We start from the raw sequence: 18,982 nt of genomic DNA on the forward strand, positions 1-18,982 counted from the left end.
GGGGGGGGGGGGGGGGGGGGGGGGGGGGGGGGGGGGGGGGGGGGGGGGGGGGGGGGGGGGGGGGGGGGGGGGGGGGGGGGGGGGGGGGGGGGGGGGGGGGGGGGGGGGGGGGGGGGGGGGGGGGGGGGGGGGGGGGGGGGGGGGGGGAGGGAAGTCATTTTTCGGAACCACCTCTGCCTCTCACGTCCTCGCTTCTTTTCTGATTTTTTAGCAAAAAAGTTAGACTCGTTGAAACCAATCCGACGACGGACTAGTTTGCGAAACTAGTCCAACATTGGTTTGTCGGACTAGTATTGCAAATAGTCCGACACTTGTTTCGCAAACCAGTAGATTTACTGGTTTGCGAAACCAGTTAGACCGATTGGTTTCGGAAACCAGTTGGTCGACTGGTTTTCGAAACCATTCGGTCGGACTAGTTTCGCAAACCAGTCTCTTACACTAGTTTCGCAAACCAGTTGATTTATTGGTTTTTGATGTATTTTTTTTCTCATTTTCTGGATTTATGTTCATTTTTCTTGCTCATTTTCTAGAAAATGAATCAGACAAAGACAGTTTTATGCTCTGCATCCAAACACAAGAAATGAAAATGTTTTCTGAAAAATGGCTCATTTTCATGAAATTATTTTCCTAGTTTACAAACACACCCTAAGAATATATTTAGAAAAACTTGGGGTGGGAATGGTGGGTTATACGGGCTGGCCGTGGGTTACACGGGCCAACTTGCATAATCCACCGCCCTACGTACATGGGTTAAACAGGCTGGGTTGGAGAAATCTCTAGCGCAGTCTGCCTAACAAACGTGTTAAACCGACCCAACTCGTCGAGTTGAGTCCATTGTGGCATCTCTAGTTTTAGCTATTGTATTATTTTATGGAATAAACTAATAAAAAATAAATGCATGTTACTTTATTTGTACTATACAATATTTTAGACAAACATATCTTTACCGTTATAACTTCCGTTATCTTTTCCATTAGTGGCACCTAGTTGCACCACCACATGGGAGGGGGTGGGTTCGAGCCTCAGTGGAGGCAATATTAGCTCTTTGTGCTTCATTTGGTTGAGAAAGTAGTTATGAACAGATACTACATTGTAATAGAGTAAATAGTATTCAAAAAAATTGCTTAATATATAAATATCAAATTTATTAAAATGTTTTACATTATTAATATTATTATTATTATTATTATTATTATTGTTGTTGTTGTTGTTATGAAAGTTTTAGTCTATTAATTATGCATATATTGTAAACTCAGTCCATTAATTATTATCATACACAAAATTTTCGCTTTAATTATGTGTAAAGTGACAATTTTAGTCCACCACTAACAAATTATGTTAATATTAATAATGCATTTTAAATTTATAAATTATTGTGTGAAATCTTATTCATTTTTTGTATCATTTTGTATTAAATAATTGATTAATCATTAAATTTGACAGATAACATTTTTTTTAATAATTAGAGCGTGGCTAAAAATTAACATTGTACTTCAAATTCTCAAATTATTGAAAGACATATTAGTCATTTCATATAGTTTTCTTAAATTCCCTCAATTAAATCTTCATATATACCGATTCCCTTTATTTGTAATGAAGGATTACTAGTTTTTTTAAAGATTTATAAACATGTATCTACTTATCTTTAGTTTTGAAGTTAAATTTTAATTTACTGGTTAGAAGATGAATTTATCTTTCTAAATAATCAAGGAGATATTTATATGATTGGTTTCATATTTATATATTATAGTGTAATATATGGTCAATATGTATTATTTATTTATTTGTAATATTTTTTATTTCTTACATAGATTCTTGAAGAGCATTTAAGTAATTCTGATTTAATTATTAGCCACTATGTATTATTTGTAATATTTTTGTTTCTTACATATATTTGTATTATTTTTGTTTCTTCAATAGATTCTTACATACATTCTTGAAGAGCATTTAATTGTTGTTGGACCATCATTATAATTTTGATTTAATTATTATTGACTGTTGATTTATTCTTTTTAGTGAGTCAAGATCCTACTCACTTCCTCTCCAATTGCTTCCCATAATAAAGTTTTAAAGCTCAACGAGTCCTCTTCGTGTTGGGATGTGAGGCTCTCAAATTTCTTTTGGATGTTCCCATGAGAGGTAGCGTATGGGTATGGTTCTTCGGTAGGATATGCATATGGAGATGGATAAGGATATGGAAGCAGTGAGTAATGGTATTGTGGCGGGTAAACATGGGGAAATAATGGATGGTAGTGGGGTGGTGTTCATAGGTTTAGGGTGGAAAATTTATCCAAGATTGTCCTCCATGGTGTGGATAACTATGGGGATACATATAAGCACTCATTGGCAAGCTTTCAAGTGATTATCAATAAGAATTTTCCTACACAAAGCTTAACCAACAACAATTCTTTGCAACTAGAAGTAGTTGCAAGTGAGCCACGAGATATGCAAAGACAAGTATGCTCACTTCTTCAATCAAGTAAATAAAGAAAACAAAGAAAAAGAAAAACAATTCTAGAACTCTTAACAATAAACTTCCTAAATGTCAGGCCACACTTAACTCAAAAACCGTTTGCCTTCCCCAGCAACGGTGCCATTTTGATGTGGTATAGTTTATGGTGAGGTGGTAGAGTGATAAAACGGAGAAGAATTCCCCGAGTGTCGTGTTCTCAAAGGATGACAAATTGGAGTTGAATCGAGTGTGTGGCATTTAGGATGTTAAGAGGCAAGAGTCACAAGAATCACTTGGGAGCAAGAGAGTCATTGGGCAAGATTTGAACAATTGTAAATAAATTGCAATTAAATCTAAAGAGAAATGTAAAGATAGTTTAGAGATTACCCAATCTAAAGCATAGCAATGTAAAACCTTCAATCTTCAAATCCAAGATCAATTCTAGATCTAATCTAATTTCTCTCTATAGGATATAGAACTAAAGTGCTGAGAAATTCCCCTTAGGGAAGAATAAAATCAGAACTCTCTTTCACAAATGTTGAGCTTTGCCTTAAATAGTCTTCACAAATTGCCATTCTCACTTTTGCCCTTCAGGGTCTCAACCAGGCTTGCGTCCACGCATGGATCCTCTCTGGATAATTCCCACGCTAGATCAGACGTGGACCACTGTTGTCTACTTCATTTCTTCGTTGTTTTTTCCTTTGGCCTTTGGTCCTCTTTATCTTACAAGAATGACTTCCAAACACTACGTGTGATAGAGTTTTGCAACAATGAGCACATCAAAGCATTTCCAAATGAATTAATCACAAATGGGTATTAAAACGTTGCATTCAAGTCCCAATTTCAACGCCTTCTATAGCTATCTTTGGCGCTTATCATGTTGCAACGATATTATTGGTCGACCATGGTTAGAGATTGCATCTAGAAGGTGGCAAAGTGTTCTGTTTGTCAGGCCTTCGCTCGGAAAGAAACAAGACCAACTTCCTTCTATACGCCTGTCACCACTACCATTCCCTTTGCAAGGTGGGGGTAGATCTTTTAGGTCCACTACCGGTCCCGCTGGGGCGACACAGGTTTTACATTATTGCTGTTGATTATTTCATCAAGTGGGTGGAAACCGAGCCATTAGTCACCATAATCGAGTTTCAGTGCAAAAAATTCATTTGGAAGAACGTGATTTATCGGTTTGGTATACCCGAACATCTAATAAGTGGCAACGGTCGGCAGTTTGATTGTCAACCCTTTGCCAAGTTTTGTGAGCAGTTCGGAATCCGATACACCAAAGTGTTCGTAACCTACCCTCAGGCGAATGACCAAGTAGAGAACATCAATCGGACTATCGTAGATGGAATACGAAAGAAGCTAAGCGACCTTGGAGTGAGTTGGGTGAGTGAGCTAGAGCAAGTGTTGTGGGCTTACCGCACAAGCCCGTGGAGGGCCACCGATGAAACACCCATTTCCTTAGCATATGGGTTTGAGGCTAAAGTAACGATCGAAGTGCTCGAACCTAGTAGCCGAGTCATGCAATACACTGATGAGGCAAACGGGGAAAGTTTGCTGATAGAGAAGAACTTCCTGGAGGAAAAAACAGATGTAGCTCGACGTAGAATGGCCGAGTACCAGAGGTCGGTGTAGAAATATCAAGAAAAACGCGCCAAGCCCCATTATTTCCTTGAGGGAGACTTAGTGCTTAGAAGTCGAGCCGCTAGTCGGCCCAACGAAGGCGGAAAGTTTGCTAAAAAGTGGGAAGGACCTTACTGCATAGCCGCGGTGGTTCAGCCAGGAATGTACCGATTGGAAACTATGAACGGCCGATCAGTGGAAATGATATAGAACTCGTACCACCTCAAGAAATTTTATCAATAGTGTCAAAAGGTCTAATATTGTGGATGGGCTGAAAAGTCTGTCATTTCAAAAGGGTTGAAAGGTTCATTATCATTTATTTAGGTCGAAAGACCCATAACTAGTTAGTGGTCGAAAGGTCTATTATACTTTGCAGCTGAAAAGCTTATTTTGTGTAAACGGATGAAAATCTTATAGTTCAATTATTTTCGAGCTTCAGGGTATTTCAAGAGTCTGAGTCGTTGGACTCAATTGATTCACCAAGGCATTATAGTCCGATCTGTGGGACTTAATTGGCTTTTGAGTTATAGTATACAACAGTGTTTGAAGTATAAAAGTCCGAGCTATAGGACTTTTAAAGTTATGAGTTATGGTTGGTAGTTGAGGTGAACCGGACCGGAAAATTTAATTCCCCGTTGCAACCTAATGCGCGAACAAGGTTGGCCCATGGAGATATTTCAACCTAAGCCATGGTTGGGTGAAAAGGCAGTTCCTCCTGAGCAATAATTGAAAGTTTAGCCGGGGTTTCGTTTGAAGCCACCGGCCGGGAGGTAGAAGCATGAGGGTTCTCAGTAACCCTGGTGCGAGGACGAGAAGAAGAGGAAGCCATTAGAAAACAAAAAAAGTAGAGAAGGGAAAAAACCTACCTGAGGGTTTTTTAAACTGACGCCGAGGAGGGAAAAGGAGGCAGCAACGGGGGAAAGAGGCGTAATGCGGAGTAGGAACGGTGAAAGCAACCATAGAAGGTGGACGACGAAGAGTGAAGGAAGACGACGGAAATGGTGAAAATGCTTTGACTGCAGTTGAAAGGGGTAAAAGGTGAAAGGGTGAAAGCGAAGGGTATTTATAGGGAAGGAGGAGGAAGGAGATTAGGATGCGTGGTTTCAATCGGACGGTCGGGCGAAAGACGCGATGGTTGATTGACGGTTAGCAGATGTTAGGGTGTGAAAGCATTAAATGCCCGTACGACGGTAGAAAGGTAATGATGGAAGCGGGAATTTCGAAGAAGATTGAGGATTTTGAAAGGCGGAGAAGGAAAGTTTTCGAGGTTAATGAATGCTCAAAGACCAGTGCTCGACTTACAAAGTTGGACGTGGCAAATCAACGAAGCAAGACCCTGGAATTTAGATTAAGAATTCCTTGAAAAGGGAAAAGCCTACCGAAGCTCGGCTAAGTCCTCAAACCTTTCTGAGGGACTAGCAAGACGCTTGACTTTAAGAGTCGACGGTCGTTCAATTCAAGCAATGTAACCACTCTAAAAAGAGTCGGACCTCATATCTAGGGCGTGCGAGGTAGACCCTAAAGCTAAAGTTTGAGAGGCCGCGCTGATGAGATCCTTGTAAAAGGGAAGGTCGGTCTTAATCCCGTCGACCAAAGGTCTGAGGGACTAGCCCATTCTTGAGTTTGAAAAGGGCAGGAGATCCTGGATATTCCTTTAAAGACAAGGAAAGTAACTCTAATATGAGTCAACCTAACTGTCAAAGGCATGCAAAGACAAGAAACGAACACGAGCAAAAGATATCACTTCATTCATAGGCCAATAAAGGCAGATCATTTACAGACAAAAGAAAGGGTCGGGCTACCACCCTTTCAGCCAAAAAATGGGACTACCATAGACTAAGTCCCTATCCTACTTAGTAGATGAAGGAGCGAGTTCAATAGAGACAGTCGGGGTTCCTGGAGCTGGAGCTGAGGCAAAGTCACGGTACTCCTCCCAAAAAAGGGCAATAACTAGAGGAGCACCCTCGGGAGTACCCCGGTTGATCATGTCGCGAATCCCCTCGAAGAGGTACTGGGCATCAGGGTTTAGGACCGGTTCCTCTGCCTGCACAAGTTCAGGAAGAGCTCGCTCTTCCTCCTCAAACGCTGGGTCATAGGGGATGAGAATCCAGTCATCTTCATCCACTTCCGCGCGGAACATCGATGGGCCAAGTTGGGTCATCACCGAGCAGGAGGCTACGGGACCTTAAGCGCTTTTTCCGTTCAGCCATGCGTGCCTTAGCGGCACGACGAGCTCATTCAGCCAAGCAGGGAGATGAACGACATCGAGGGGCGGCGATGTTTCGTTTTGGTCCCATGGCTACTGAAAGTAAGAATGGAATATGAGAAGGTGAGCAAATATGAAAATGACGACGCTATTTATAGAGGGAAAGCTGCTTTAAAAGTGGCGTTCTGAAGTTGCACTCGAGTGAATGTAGTTAAGGCGATGTGACAGTGTTAGGAGCTCGTTGTCCCGTAAAAGATAAGGATCGAAGGTAGTTAATGTGGCAGATTTGACCAATGATGGGACGCGGAGATGATAAATCAAAGTGTGAAAGCTCGGGCGTGGACGAGTGACGACTATGAAAGAAGAAAGCTCGGAGCCCAATTGCAAGTACTTTTTCGAGTTGTGCTTCGCATAACTCGGGAAAGTGAGGAACTCGGGGGGGGGGGGGGGGAGTTAAAAACTTTCTTTAAAGTAGGCGAAAGCGGAAGAGTTGGAGCGGTGAGAGGATGGGCTAATGATGGAGGCCAGTTATCAATACTTTTCCAAGTTGTGCTTCGCGTAACTCAGGAAAGTGAAGGACTGTGGAGCAAAAATTCTCTAAGGAAGGAAAAACAAGACATTTCCCAAAGTCGTGCTTCGCGTGGCTAGGGAAAATGAAGGACTAGATGATGGGGGGAGGGCTAAGGCTTGGTACCTGAAGCTCGGAGTAAGGGAAAAGACGACTGATGGGAGAAGGGGCAGTGACACGTCGATGGTCGGCCGATGATTAGTCGGTCAGCCACGGATTAGCTTAATGAGGTTATTTAGTGGACACGTTCAAGGATGAGTTTGAGAATGAAAACAATATGCTTGGTGGTTCCCCGAGTGATAAGGCGGTCCGATCGACCTAGAGGCCGTGGCCAAGGTAGAGAAAGCAGTGTGTGAAAGGTGGTCGCAAGGTTTCCTAAAGGCGTTTTTAGAAGGTTTCCTAAAGGCAAAGGCGGTTGGGCGCGGGAATCTTGCGGAAGATATGGAAAGAATGCTGAAATAGATTAAGAAAGTATCCAAATGTAATAAGGAAAGAAATCCTAACTAATATATGGTAGTTTAGGGTTACCAAAGGGAGAAATCTCTCCTAACTTGTATAAATAGGGGTATAAGGCCTTGAGAAAGGCTAAGCAATTCATAATACAAAGAGGGTCGAGACGCTACTCTAACTTCATACCAAACACTTAGTCAATTTTCCCGTAATGTTGGCCTGCTGATTGACCATCCGTGATTGATAAAACCAACCGTGCCTAACTTCATTTTTTTTTTATCATTCTTGGTTGTTCCGGCCAAATTGACAACCAAATCTTACTGAATGTTATTTCTTCCCAATCTTGTACCTACTAGGAAACTGTTTTGAGTACCTAACTCTCTTATCCAGATTGAGTTCCTTCCACCTCCTTGTCCTCAAAGATCGCCTCTGCGTTCGACTTCACACTCCCATGCCACCTCGAATGCAACGACTTAACATCCTTAATAGTAAAAGCCTAAGCAATGAGCTTCATACTTGAGTTTCACTATCATATTTAGCAAATTCTTCAACAATGTCTGCACTGTTGTTTTTCCTCAAACAACTGAAGGCCTAAGGCCACTAACTTCATAAGCCCGCCAACCATGTTTTTGCTAAGCTTGTTGATTTGGAGTGAAACAATTAGGGCTTAACTGATTGGGGAAGATTTTTTATTTTTTATTTTTTCAATTTTCCTTCGTCTAGATTGAGATATTGTATAGTTTCAATTAGGTTGACCTACCCAAGAAATGTCATCGGATAAGATTTGACTGTCAATTTGGATGGAAGGACCAAGAATAGTAATAAAAAAAATATTAATAGTTACAAAGTTAGACACCAAAATTGAAAAAATTAAAAATAGTGAATCAAAATTAATAGAACCTCAAAAGTTGTGGAACCAAAAGTAATATTATGGAGGAGTTCAACTGCATGTACCCTTAAATCTTACCCCTCAAATTTATTCCGGCGTTGGTAGGTTATTTTTTTCATGTGGGCCACTGTGAAAGTGTACACATCAAAATTTTAAGTATGAAGTAAAAATTGAAAGTAGAAAATGAGAGTACATATAATATTTTCCTATTATGCGGTGTTTAGTAGGACAAAATTGAAATTCTATTCCTACCAAATTCTATTGAAGGTACAATTTCATTATTTTGTTGGAGGAATTGCAATTCCGTGAGAATTCCCTCCAAGTCTCCAACCATAGAATTACAATTCTTAGGTCCCTCGGAAATATTGCAATTCCACAAGTTGTGGATTTGGATTTCCTAATAAATTATTATTGGGTCACACTTGTGTGAGACCGTCTCATGGATCCTTATTCGTGAGACGGGTCGGGTCGGGTCGGGTCGAAGCAACATGCAAATGTTATACTTATATGCTCAAATATAATACTAATCAAGAATACAATTTTTGTTATTTATAAGAGAAAAAAGTGTTACATTTTTCATAATAAGTAATGTTGACAAGTGCCTCTTACTTATAAGGAAAAATATAATACTTTTAAATTGAAATATAAAAGTATTATATCTTCCCTTAAAAGTATTACATTTATCCAAGTAACAAAAATTTTATTCCTGATTAGTATTATATTTGAGCATATAAGTATGACATTTATGCGTATAAATATTACATTTGCATTTTGACCTAATTCGACCCGATCTGTCTAATGGTGAGACAGTCTCACACAAGTTTTTGACATTATAATTTGAAGTATTATTATACTTCTGCTTTTTTTTTTTTCCCAATTCCTAACAATTCCATTTATATTTACTAACCAAACAACACAATTTAAATTCCATCTCATTTATTTTTCACAAAATTACAATTCATTTTCCGCCTAATTCTCAAGTTCTAACCAAAGATGGCGTTAATTCATTATATAATATTGAAGCTTTGAATATAGTTTGAGCAAACATCGAGGTGAGCAAAAGCCATCAACATATCCCCAACTCCAAGCAGATAAAATCAAAACCAGCTCACTATGGTCCCATCCCCACTCACCCACTGCCACTCCCTGCTCTCCTATCTCCATGTTTCCAGTTTCCCACCCCACACTCTCCACTCCTTACCCCCTCTCTCTCTCTCTCTCTCTCTCTCTCTAAAACCTTAAACATCCCCCTATCTCTCTCTAGAAAACCTCTGAAAATGTTGGAAGATACAGTCTCCATAGTTCCCTCTTCATTCATGGCAGCCATGAACAACTGGTTCACTCCCACTGTCTTCTTCGTTCTTCTCAATGTTGTGATTGCCACCATAGTCTTCATCTCCTCGCTAGCCAACCAAAAGAAACAACAACAGACTCCCAAGCTCGCCGGATCTCCCTCTGTTCTTCAGCGTCTCAGATCCATCAACCTCTCTAATCTCAGATCTCAGGAACCCATTTTTAAATTTAACCCAACAGATTCCGATACCCTTTTCAATCTTGACCCCACCCTTCCCCCCCAAATCCTTGAACCCCAAATGCCTTACACCTTTTTCCACCTCCCCCAAGAAATCCCCACCCTTGAAACCCAGACCACCCACTACATTTTCCGGCAAGAAAATGAGACACATTATGTTTCCCATCAAGAAACTGTTGAACGGACTGAGACCCACGATGTGAAAACTGAAGAAATCGAAGCCCATTTCGATTTCCAGGCGTCCCATGAAGAGGAGCCAGAAGGAGAAAAGGAAGAAGAGAAACCGGAGAGGTTGGATGAGGCGCCGGAGCCTGAAACGACGCCGTTTGCCGTCGAGATTCCAGAGAGGCTGCCGGCGAAGATGAAGAAATCGGCGAGCATGAAGTCCTCAGCTTTTAAGCCGGCTGAGAAGGAGGACGTGGAGGCGCGGCGGCCGGCGACGATGAAGGAGAGAGTGGCGGCGGAGGTGGACGAGGAAGTGGACGCAAAAGCCGACGATTTCATCAACAAATTCCGGCAGCAGCTGAAGCTGCAGAGGGTGGATTCCACACTTAGGTACAAGGAAGCCATCCGCAGAGGGGCCGGAAGCTAAATTATTAACTTTATAGGGGTCGTTTTTTTTAATTCTGCTTAGTTTTGGGACTCTTGTATAAAAACTGGAAAGTTGCTCACTTTTTTGAGATTCTAGCTAAGCAAGCCTAAAGCCAGCCACTCTACTGCTCGTCGATGGGCGTTCTGGTCATTTCGGCCTACGGCGGTCACGTTTTGGAATTTATTGCTATTACCTAATATAGATGCCACATTGTATAACTTCAATTATATAGTTTCAACTTTGAACTTGAATGTGGTATGAATTAACGGATTAAAATTAATCTTGGCGCTTCTTAACTATTTGAATTTGAATTAATACTTCCTTTTATCTCATTTATGTATCCTGTTTAATTAATGAGATTTGGTTCAAATTATTTTTAATTTATTTTTTAATAATATTAAGTTTAGTATCAGTATATAAAATCAAGAAAATTATATTTTTGGTCCTTCAATTTCGATGTATAAATTTAATTCCTGAGTTATATGCGTGATTATCTTTAACCTTTAAGTTATATACATTGAGTGGTGATTTTAGTTCTTGAATGATTAAATCAGTTATTTTATTAAGTGACAAGTTGGTGATAAAAATAGTTTTTAAGCGGCTAAAATTGTCACTTTAGAAAATATATGAGTAATAAGTGCATCGTATTTTTTTTATTTGTAATTCGTGAATGTTTAATAAATATAAAAATGTTACTCCGTATTATTACGTTAGGATATTATTTTAAGATAATAAAGGAACATTTCTCTTAAATGTAATAAAATTTGTTTTCTTAACTTCTTGAATCGATTACGCTTTAATCTAAAATATCCCATATCTTAAATATTTTATCAAACTTTAGCCAGCCTTTAAGTCTTTCACAAATGAGAATACTTTAAATATTTTAAATTAAATTTTATTGATTAAAAATGCCAAATAGTTAAAATTTATTAAATGAATATTTTAGTTCAAACTCCTCTTAGAGCATCCACAATAAGAAGATTTTGATTGATTTTTGAAGGTTTTTTTTGCCATGTGAAAGAGTGAGAAAGCCAAAATCTACTATAAGATTTTGATTTTTTGTGAGACCCTCAGAAGAGAGAAAAGAGAGAAGGCAGCGTAGTGGTGCGCGTTTGCAGCACAAACAATGCTTATCCAAGTGTGTTAAACTATTAGTCAATAACTAAGGGTGTGTTTGGAAAGCAGGAAAATGACTTCCGAAAAATGTTTTCTGGAAAATGAGTTCATTTTCTGGAAAATGAGTTCATTTTCGGTGTTTGGATGTACTATGGAAAACTGTCTGTGTGCGTTTGGTTCATTTTCCGGAAAATGAGTAGAAATGTATAATTATATATTTTTATTATTTTATTTAAAATATATAAACTAATAATATTTATTAGAAGTTAGAAATAATTTTTTTTTTACGAAAAAAGTCGCACGAAGCCACTTTCCGTTTCCGGAAAATGACTTCCGGATTTTTTGTCCGGAAGTCATTTTCCGGAAAAGTAAGCTCATTTTCCGTGGTCAACGGAAAATGTTTTCCGTTGACCACATTTTTCAGATGCTACCAAACACCATAAGCCCGAAAAATAATTTCCGGAAATCATTTTCCGGGTTACCAAACACACCTAAAAGTAAAATAACACATATTAGTTTATAAAAATCAAATTTGTTGGTAAAAAGTAAAATTTGCCTCTTTAACTTTTTCTCCTTTTCCATAGTACTTGGATAATTGGATAAGGACTAAAGACTACCTTTGTCACCGCATATGCGTATAATGTTCTGTAGGCTGTAGCGGTCAAAGATCTAGAAAGGTAATTTATGTGTAGATAATGAATAATAAGAGTTCTACTTTTATTGTTTATGCCAATTTCACATGATTTTTTGTTTTTACAATTACAAATTTATGCGCATTAACATCAATTTTGATTGATATTACTATTATTATTATTATTTGTCATTAATTATTTAATCTTATCATAAACTAATAAAATAAAGTTATTTTAATTTATAAATAAGGGTGACCACCATACTAAGCTAGTTTAACCTCATGCACCCTAAATCGTTGTAGAACCCAGACTTAGAAGGTATTTGGAAAATGGTTAATCAGTTACTTTTTCTTTTTTTTTTTCCTTGTTTGATTAACTTTAATTTGCCTAATTGACTAGCTAAATAAGTTAAAAAGGCTATTTGGCAAATGGTTGTTTGCCCTAACTGATTGACAACAATTAGCTTAATTTGAAATGTTATTCTAAATAGCGTTTTTATCAACTTATTGAATTTAAAATTTTAAAAAATTAATGTAATCTTAAAAACTTTATTTCTAACCTCTCATAAAAGACTTCATTTACTTGCAGAATTCTTGAAGTTCATCTAAACTAATAAGACTATTCAACGGGACCAATAAACCTGTTAACCAGCCAACTAGAAATTAAATTAAACTAATTGGACTGATAACATATCATAGTTAATAGACTGGTCAACCAGTCCTGCCAAAATAAACAACCGTTAAAAGCAATAGCGCTGGCAAAGCTTGTAGTTATTCTATTTTAATTTATATTATTTAATGTTTAATTATAATAATAATAATAATAATAATATTATTATTATTATTATTATTTTAAAATAATATTATTTAAAATTTTATATTTATAGTTGAAAAATAATATCAATGCGTATATAAATAAAACAATGGATCCATATCATTTTGAGCCATTTTACATGTTGCTCGCTGATATTAATCAACGAATTAACTAAACATCTGTCTACACAGCTCTAATAATACATACCAACTAGATAAATCAACTAATAAAATTAGTTATCACTTATCAGCTAATATATTCAACTAACAACTAATTATCAAGCATTCCCTTAGTCCTCACTTTATTGAATCGGTATTGCCCTAGCCTTGAGATCAATTGTCCAGTAGGTATATCATGGACCATATTCCGAAAATTTTAGCTCCTTAATTTTTTATTTTTTTTTTTTTACAAATAAAATTAATGTATAAAAAATATTTTATTAAAAAGACTCTAATTCAGACGTTTTAAATTAAATAACACCCATATTGATTTTTTTTTTTAATTTTAAAGAAATCTACAAGTAGATAAGTAATTACTTTATGTACATAAATTTGGTCAAATTCATCAAACTCACTAACTATAAATACATAAATTATTACTTAATGTAAGTACATGAATTTACTATTGTAAGTATATAAATTCATTATTGTAAATACATTATTGTAAATTCTACCATGCAAGGTGAACCCTAATTCACAAAATAGTTTACCCCAATTGTCTACGTCTGGATTGGAATTAACCTTATAGCAACTTCAACCGCTCAAACAAGGAAAATGACTTTTGTAAAACATTTTCTGAAAAATGAGTTATTTAAAAAAAAAATCATTTCAAGTGTTTAGTTGCATTCCAGAAAATTATATTGCTGTGTTTGGTTCATTTTTCTGAAAAATAAGCAGAAAAGAAAAAGGTAAATTACTATACACTAAACTTTATCCAGTCACCTCCGAAGATAAAATCGCCGACCGGCGACGGCTGAACTGTTGCTGGTCGCCTTCTACCAAAGATGGAACGCGACTTGTTGGTCACCTTCCCATCTCAGAGAACGCGACCAACTGTTAGCCTTATCTGATGGAAGGTGACCAATTGGTTGCCTTCCGCCGGAAAAATGTTGGGGAGGAAGAACATCAGGAAAGATGAATTTCACTGAGGAAGAACATCTAAAAGAAGCGAAGAGAAGAAGCCTAAAAACTGACTTCTCCTAAAAGAGAGAGAGTTATTAACAAAAAACAAGATAAGGGGTTGTTTAGTAAAGTGAAAAAATGGAGAATTTTCAAGAAAAATAGAAAATTGGAGAGGTAGAAAAATGGAAAATGGAAGATGTGTTTACTAAATTTGTTCTTCCAAAATCTATTTCCATCTCCTTTCTCCATCCTTCTTAAGGAATTTGGAGAATGGAAAAACCAATCTCTCCAAATGGAGGAATGGGATGATGCGCGTGAACAATGCATTACCTAGAGGTCTCAGCATTGATTCCAACCAACAGCAATATGCTTTTTATTTTCCTTTTGCGCCTTCCCTCCAGTTGCGCACACATTTAATTACTATTATTATTATTATTATTACAGTTTTTTCTTTAATTATTAATATTATTATTATTATTATTATTATTATTATTATTATTATTATTACAGTTTTTTCTTCCCATTTTGTGCTTCTCACATTTATTATTATTAGCGTTTTTCTTTAATTACTATTATTATTATTATTATTACTAGTAGTAGTATTACTTGTGTTTCGTATTATGAAATTTGTATATGAAATCAGAAAATTGGAGAAATGAAAACTGGAAAAATGGAGATGGAAAATTGGAAAAATGGAGAGATGGAAAACTGGAAAAGGAAAAACAGAAAAATGAAGTAAACGACCCCTAAGTTTTTTCCTTTGACCAGGACTGATTTTTCATTACTTTAATTTTTTCAAATATTACCAAATACTGAAAACCTAAAAATATAATTTTTAGAAATCATTTTCTAAATTTGCAAACACTCCTAAATGGTAATTGGCATTGTTAAGGTTGAAAGGGCATATACCTATATTTTGTTTCACGTGGAAAATTTCATGATTTCAGTATTTCACAGTCCACCTGATTGCGAAATCTTGTACGTGTCTATAGTTTTAAGCGACAAATTTTCCAATTAATTGGAGCTTTTGAGGATTCCAAAAAAAAAAAAAAAAACCCCTTTAATTTTTGTTGCATAATAATAAAAACATATTTTTTATTAGCCAATCATATGATGTTATTGTGGCCATAGTTCGGTTGTGGGGCCAAAATAAAAATGACAGCTAATATAACTGACATATTTTCTTTATATATTTTATGATACTTTTAGGCCAAAATGTCACCATCCGAAGTTATATGTCTGCTAATGATCCAAAATTAGAACTTTTCTTTTGCCCAATATTGTGAGAGTATCTTCTAGTAGGTGTACAATTATCTGTCAATTCTTTTAGAAATATTGTTAAACAAATTATGTGAGTATTTATTACGTGGACCACGTTTTAAAATGATATTGTTGAATTTTATAAGTTAGAATAATATAAATTATAGTTAAAATAATGTTCTTTATGTATTAAAATAATAAAACTCTTGGGATACGATAGTGTACTTTATGAGTTGGAATAATTTACATTATGCTTTAGAATAATGTACATTACAAGTTATAAAAATGTATGTTGTAGCAGTTCACGTGAAATTTTTTTTGCGCAAAACGACGTCATTTTTGGATTGTGGTCCACACCAATAACTATCAAAATTGTGTAACCTTATTTCACTATATTTTAAAGGCATATTGCTAACAAAAATATTTAATAATTATATTTAAATTTGTAAATTTTGATAATTTAATATTGAATCTTTATTTTATGTGACAATCATGTCAAATTATGCTATCCAATCTCTAAAAACAAATTAGATCCTCTTGAGTTGGTTATAGTTGATGGTTGTAATGCTTGAACCTAATTTTGTAAATGTAGAAATTTTTGTGTGTATTTATTTTGATTTTTTTGGTTGTATGAAATGGACATTTTGATACAATATGTTTAAAAAATAACGGTGAGGTGTAATTTTTAAAATAATTTATATGCAAATCAAATATTATAATTAGATATCAGTGTTACAATATATAAATATTTGATATTAAATTTTCAATGAGTTTATTATACTTTTGGTATTTTAACTATAGTGACATTTACACGTTTAATTCTCAACTTTGATTATTTGTAAATACCTTTTCTTTGCCATCTTTCAACTTTTAAAAATCTGATTGCAAGTCAAAGTTGGTGAGCCCATTTCTATGCTAATACTTCTATTTCTTCTTTTCCAATGCAACTTTTTTTGTGATGTAATATGAAATTGGAACAGGTTTTATAATGTTGAAATTGTAAAAATATTGAGTAAATAATAATGAATTGCAAACTGGATGATATGATAATGGAAATTATTTTTAAAAAATAAGAAAGTATTGCATAGGCAAGAATATATAAACAAATTTTGCAATTTTTAGATATGAACACAATAGAAATGACTAGAGCACCACACATTAAATTGAAAAATACTATGTGTACTCCCATTTTTTACTCTCAACTTTTACTCCACACACAAAATCTTTATGTAAACATTTGTATAGAGACCCACAAAAAAATAACTTATCAGTGTCAACCACATCAAAGAGTAAAATTTTAGAGTTTATGTAGTAAAACTCATTAAACATGATATGATATTTGGCACCCATCATTTCCACTTGCATTGTCATCTCCATCACACATTACATGTGTAGGGACACCAAAGGTCAACCTACTATATATACGAGGTCATCCTTACCACAACTAACAAAAATACTAGATACACTCTCAAAATTATACTCCCTACTTTTACTCCCACTTGTGTTCAAATTTGATTGGAGGATGAAACAAAAAGGAATGAATAAACACATGGCCCCTCTTTTCAAAAAAAAAAAAAACACATGGCCCCCTATTAAATTGATCAATCAAAGCATGCCAACTCATATAGAGTAAAAAATAGGAGTGTGGATTGGGAGTATATGTAGAATTACTCACACACTAAATGTGATTTTGGGGCTTCTCCCCACTAGAAAGTTAATAAGGTTATTCTTATTCCTACATATCACTCTCACTTTTAAAAATGAATCTCACGTTCAAATCATCAAATTTACAATTCATTTGCTATTTACATCACATTCATGCAAATTCAATCCACTTTTAAAGTGGACTCTAATATCACATCACTTTAAAACATTAATAAATAAAAAAATAAAAACAAATCAAAACAAAATAAGTAAAACAAAAATTTAAAAAAAAGTACAAAAGTTGCCGCAAGTGCGGTAGCTTTGTACGGATTGCAAATTTACATTTGATGTGCAATCCAACTAAGTAATAAAAAAATATAAATGTTATATTATTCCATATTATCTTGCTACATTATCATCTTACCAATGATTTCTTTGCTAGGATAAGGCCAGCCTAAGGAAACCATTTATTCTCTGCAATGAAAGGAGATGTCTGAATAGTCTTATATTCAAATAATTAAGATATATATCTTCAACCTTTACAATAATCCATAACCCACCTTATTTTGTGTATCAACTTCACATTCTAGCAACTCAAGTGTATATGTACAACTACAATTAATAGTAGAGTTTGTGTTGCATTCAACTCAAAAAGGTGTATGATTTTTTTTTTCTTATTTGGGTTTCTACATAAAATATCATTTCCCACTAAATTTCTTTCTATAATGTTGTTTTATTAGCTGTTATATTTCCAAACTTAGCTAATACTTCGTAATATGGAAGATAAATTTTGAGTATATATTGAGGATGTGTAATAAACTTAGATAGATATAATTGTCATAATACATAAATATTTGATATTGAATTGAATTATTAAATTTTAACGATTTAGATACATTGGCACTAATATAAATGTTTGAATTTTTTCACTAATAAATCTTTTATAAAATAAATAAAATTTTAATATATAGTGTGCATTGTTTTATTTGTTTGAATGTAACCTCCTTATTTTGAATTGTTATTTTTCTCTACCTATAATTATGATAAAGTGGTATGTACAATTAGTGTATTACTTTTAAATACAACTAGAGTTTTACCTAGGCGGGGAGTAGGCGGTGCTCTAGAGTTATATATATATATATGTGTGTGTGTGTGTGTTACAAAACACACCATTCTACGTACTGAAATGCATAAGAAGACTGATAAAACACACCATTTCACACTATAACCAAATGCACCTATTCACTTAAAATTCATCAGTATACGTAATAAAACGCATCATTCTACGTATTCAAATGCACCACAACGTGCCTCATGTCAGATTATAAACATACACTATTTACACATTAGAAAATATGTGCTAAAATATGCACCATTCTACGTATTAAAATGCACCACAACGTGTGTTAAAATGCACCACAACGTGTGTTAAAATGCACAATTCTACTTATTGAAAATTCCCATCCCAGATTATAAACATGCACTATTACACTTATTAGAAAACATGTGTTAAAATACACACCATTCTGCATATTAAAATGCACCAGCGGACATATTAAAACACACCATTCCACAACACACTTATTAGAAAACATGTGTTAAAATACACACTATTCTACGTATTAAAATGCACCAGAAGATGGATTAAAACACACCATTCCACAACACAGTTACACACGATTCTACGTATGAAAATGCACCAGCGGATGGATTAAAACACACTATTTCACAACACAGTTAATGTACCAACATACGTAATAAAATGCACTACAACATGTATTAAAACGCACCATACCACGTACTAAAATGCATCATTCCAATTCACGTTATATAGATACTAAAATTACCATAATACCCCCACTTAAACATACGCGAACTGCAGTTGGATTAATGAAATTGGACGACACAAATGCAACTACACAACCGCATGTCAGCTCTCCGCCGCATTTGAGCTACTATATATATATATATATATATATATATATATATATATATATATATATATATATAGAATCCCTTTCAAATGTGAATTAGTGTTTTAGTGTGAATTTGTGTACTCACTTGCACCGTATATATATATATATA

At 35.3% G+C, this 18,982-nt stretch overlaps 1 protein-coding gene across 1 annotated transcript; it reads left to right on the forward strand.

Moving 5' to 3' along the window:
* Positions 1 to 9,320: 9,320 nt before the first annotated feature.
* LOC116021979 (pathogen-associated molecular patterns-induced protein A70-like) lies at positions 9,321 to 10,610 on the forward strand. The gene has a single exon (XM_031262515.1). The coding sequence runs from the start codon at positions 9,466 to 9,468 to the stop codon at positions 10,309 to 10,311; it is 846 nt and encodes a 281-aa protein (XP_031118375.1). The 5' UTR covers positions 9,321 to 9,465; the 3' UTR covers positions 10,312 to 10,610.
* The last annotated feature ends 8,372 nt before the right edge of the window (positions 10,611 to 18,982 follow it).

This window comes from Ipomoea triloba, chromosome 6 (assembly GCF_003576645.1).
Source record: "Ipomoea triloba cultivar NCNSP0323 chromosome 6, ASM357664v1".
NCBI lineage: Eukaryota > Viridiplantae > Streptophyta > Magnoliopsida > Solanales > Convolvulaceae > Ipomoea > Ipomoea triloba.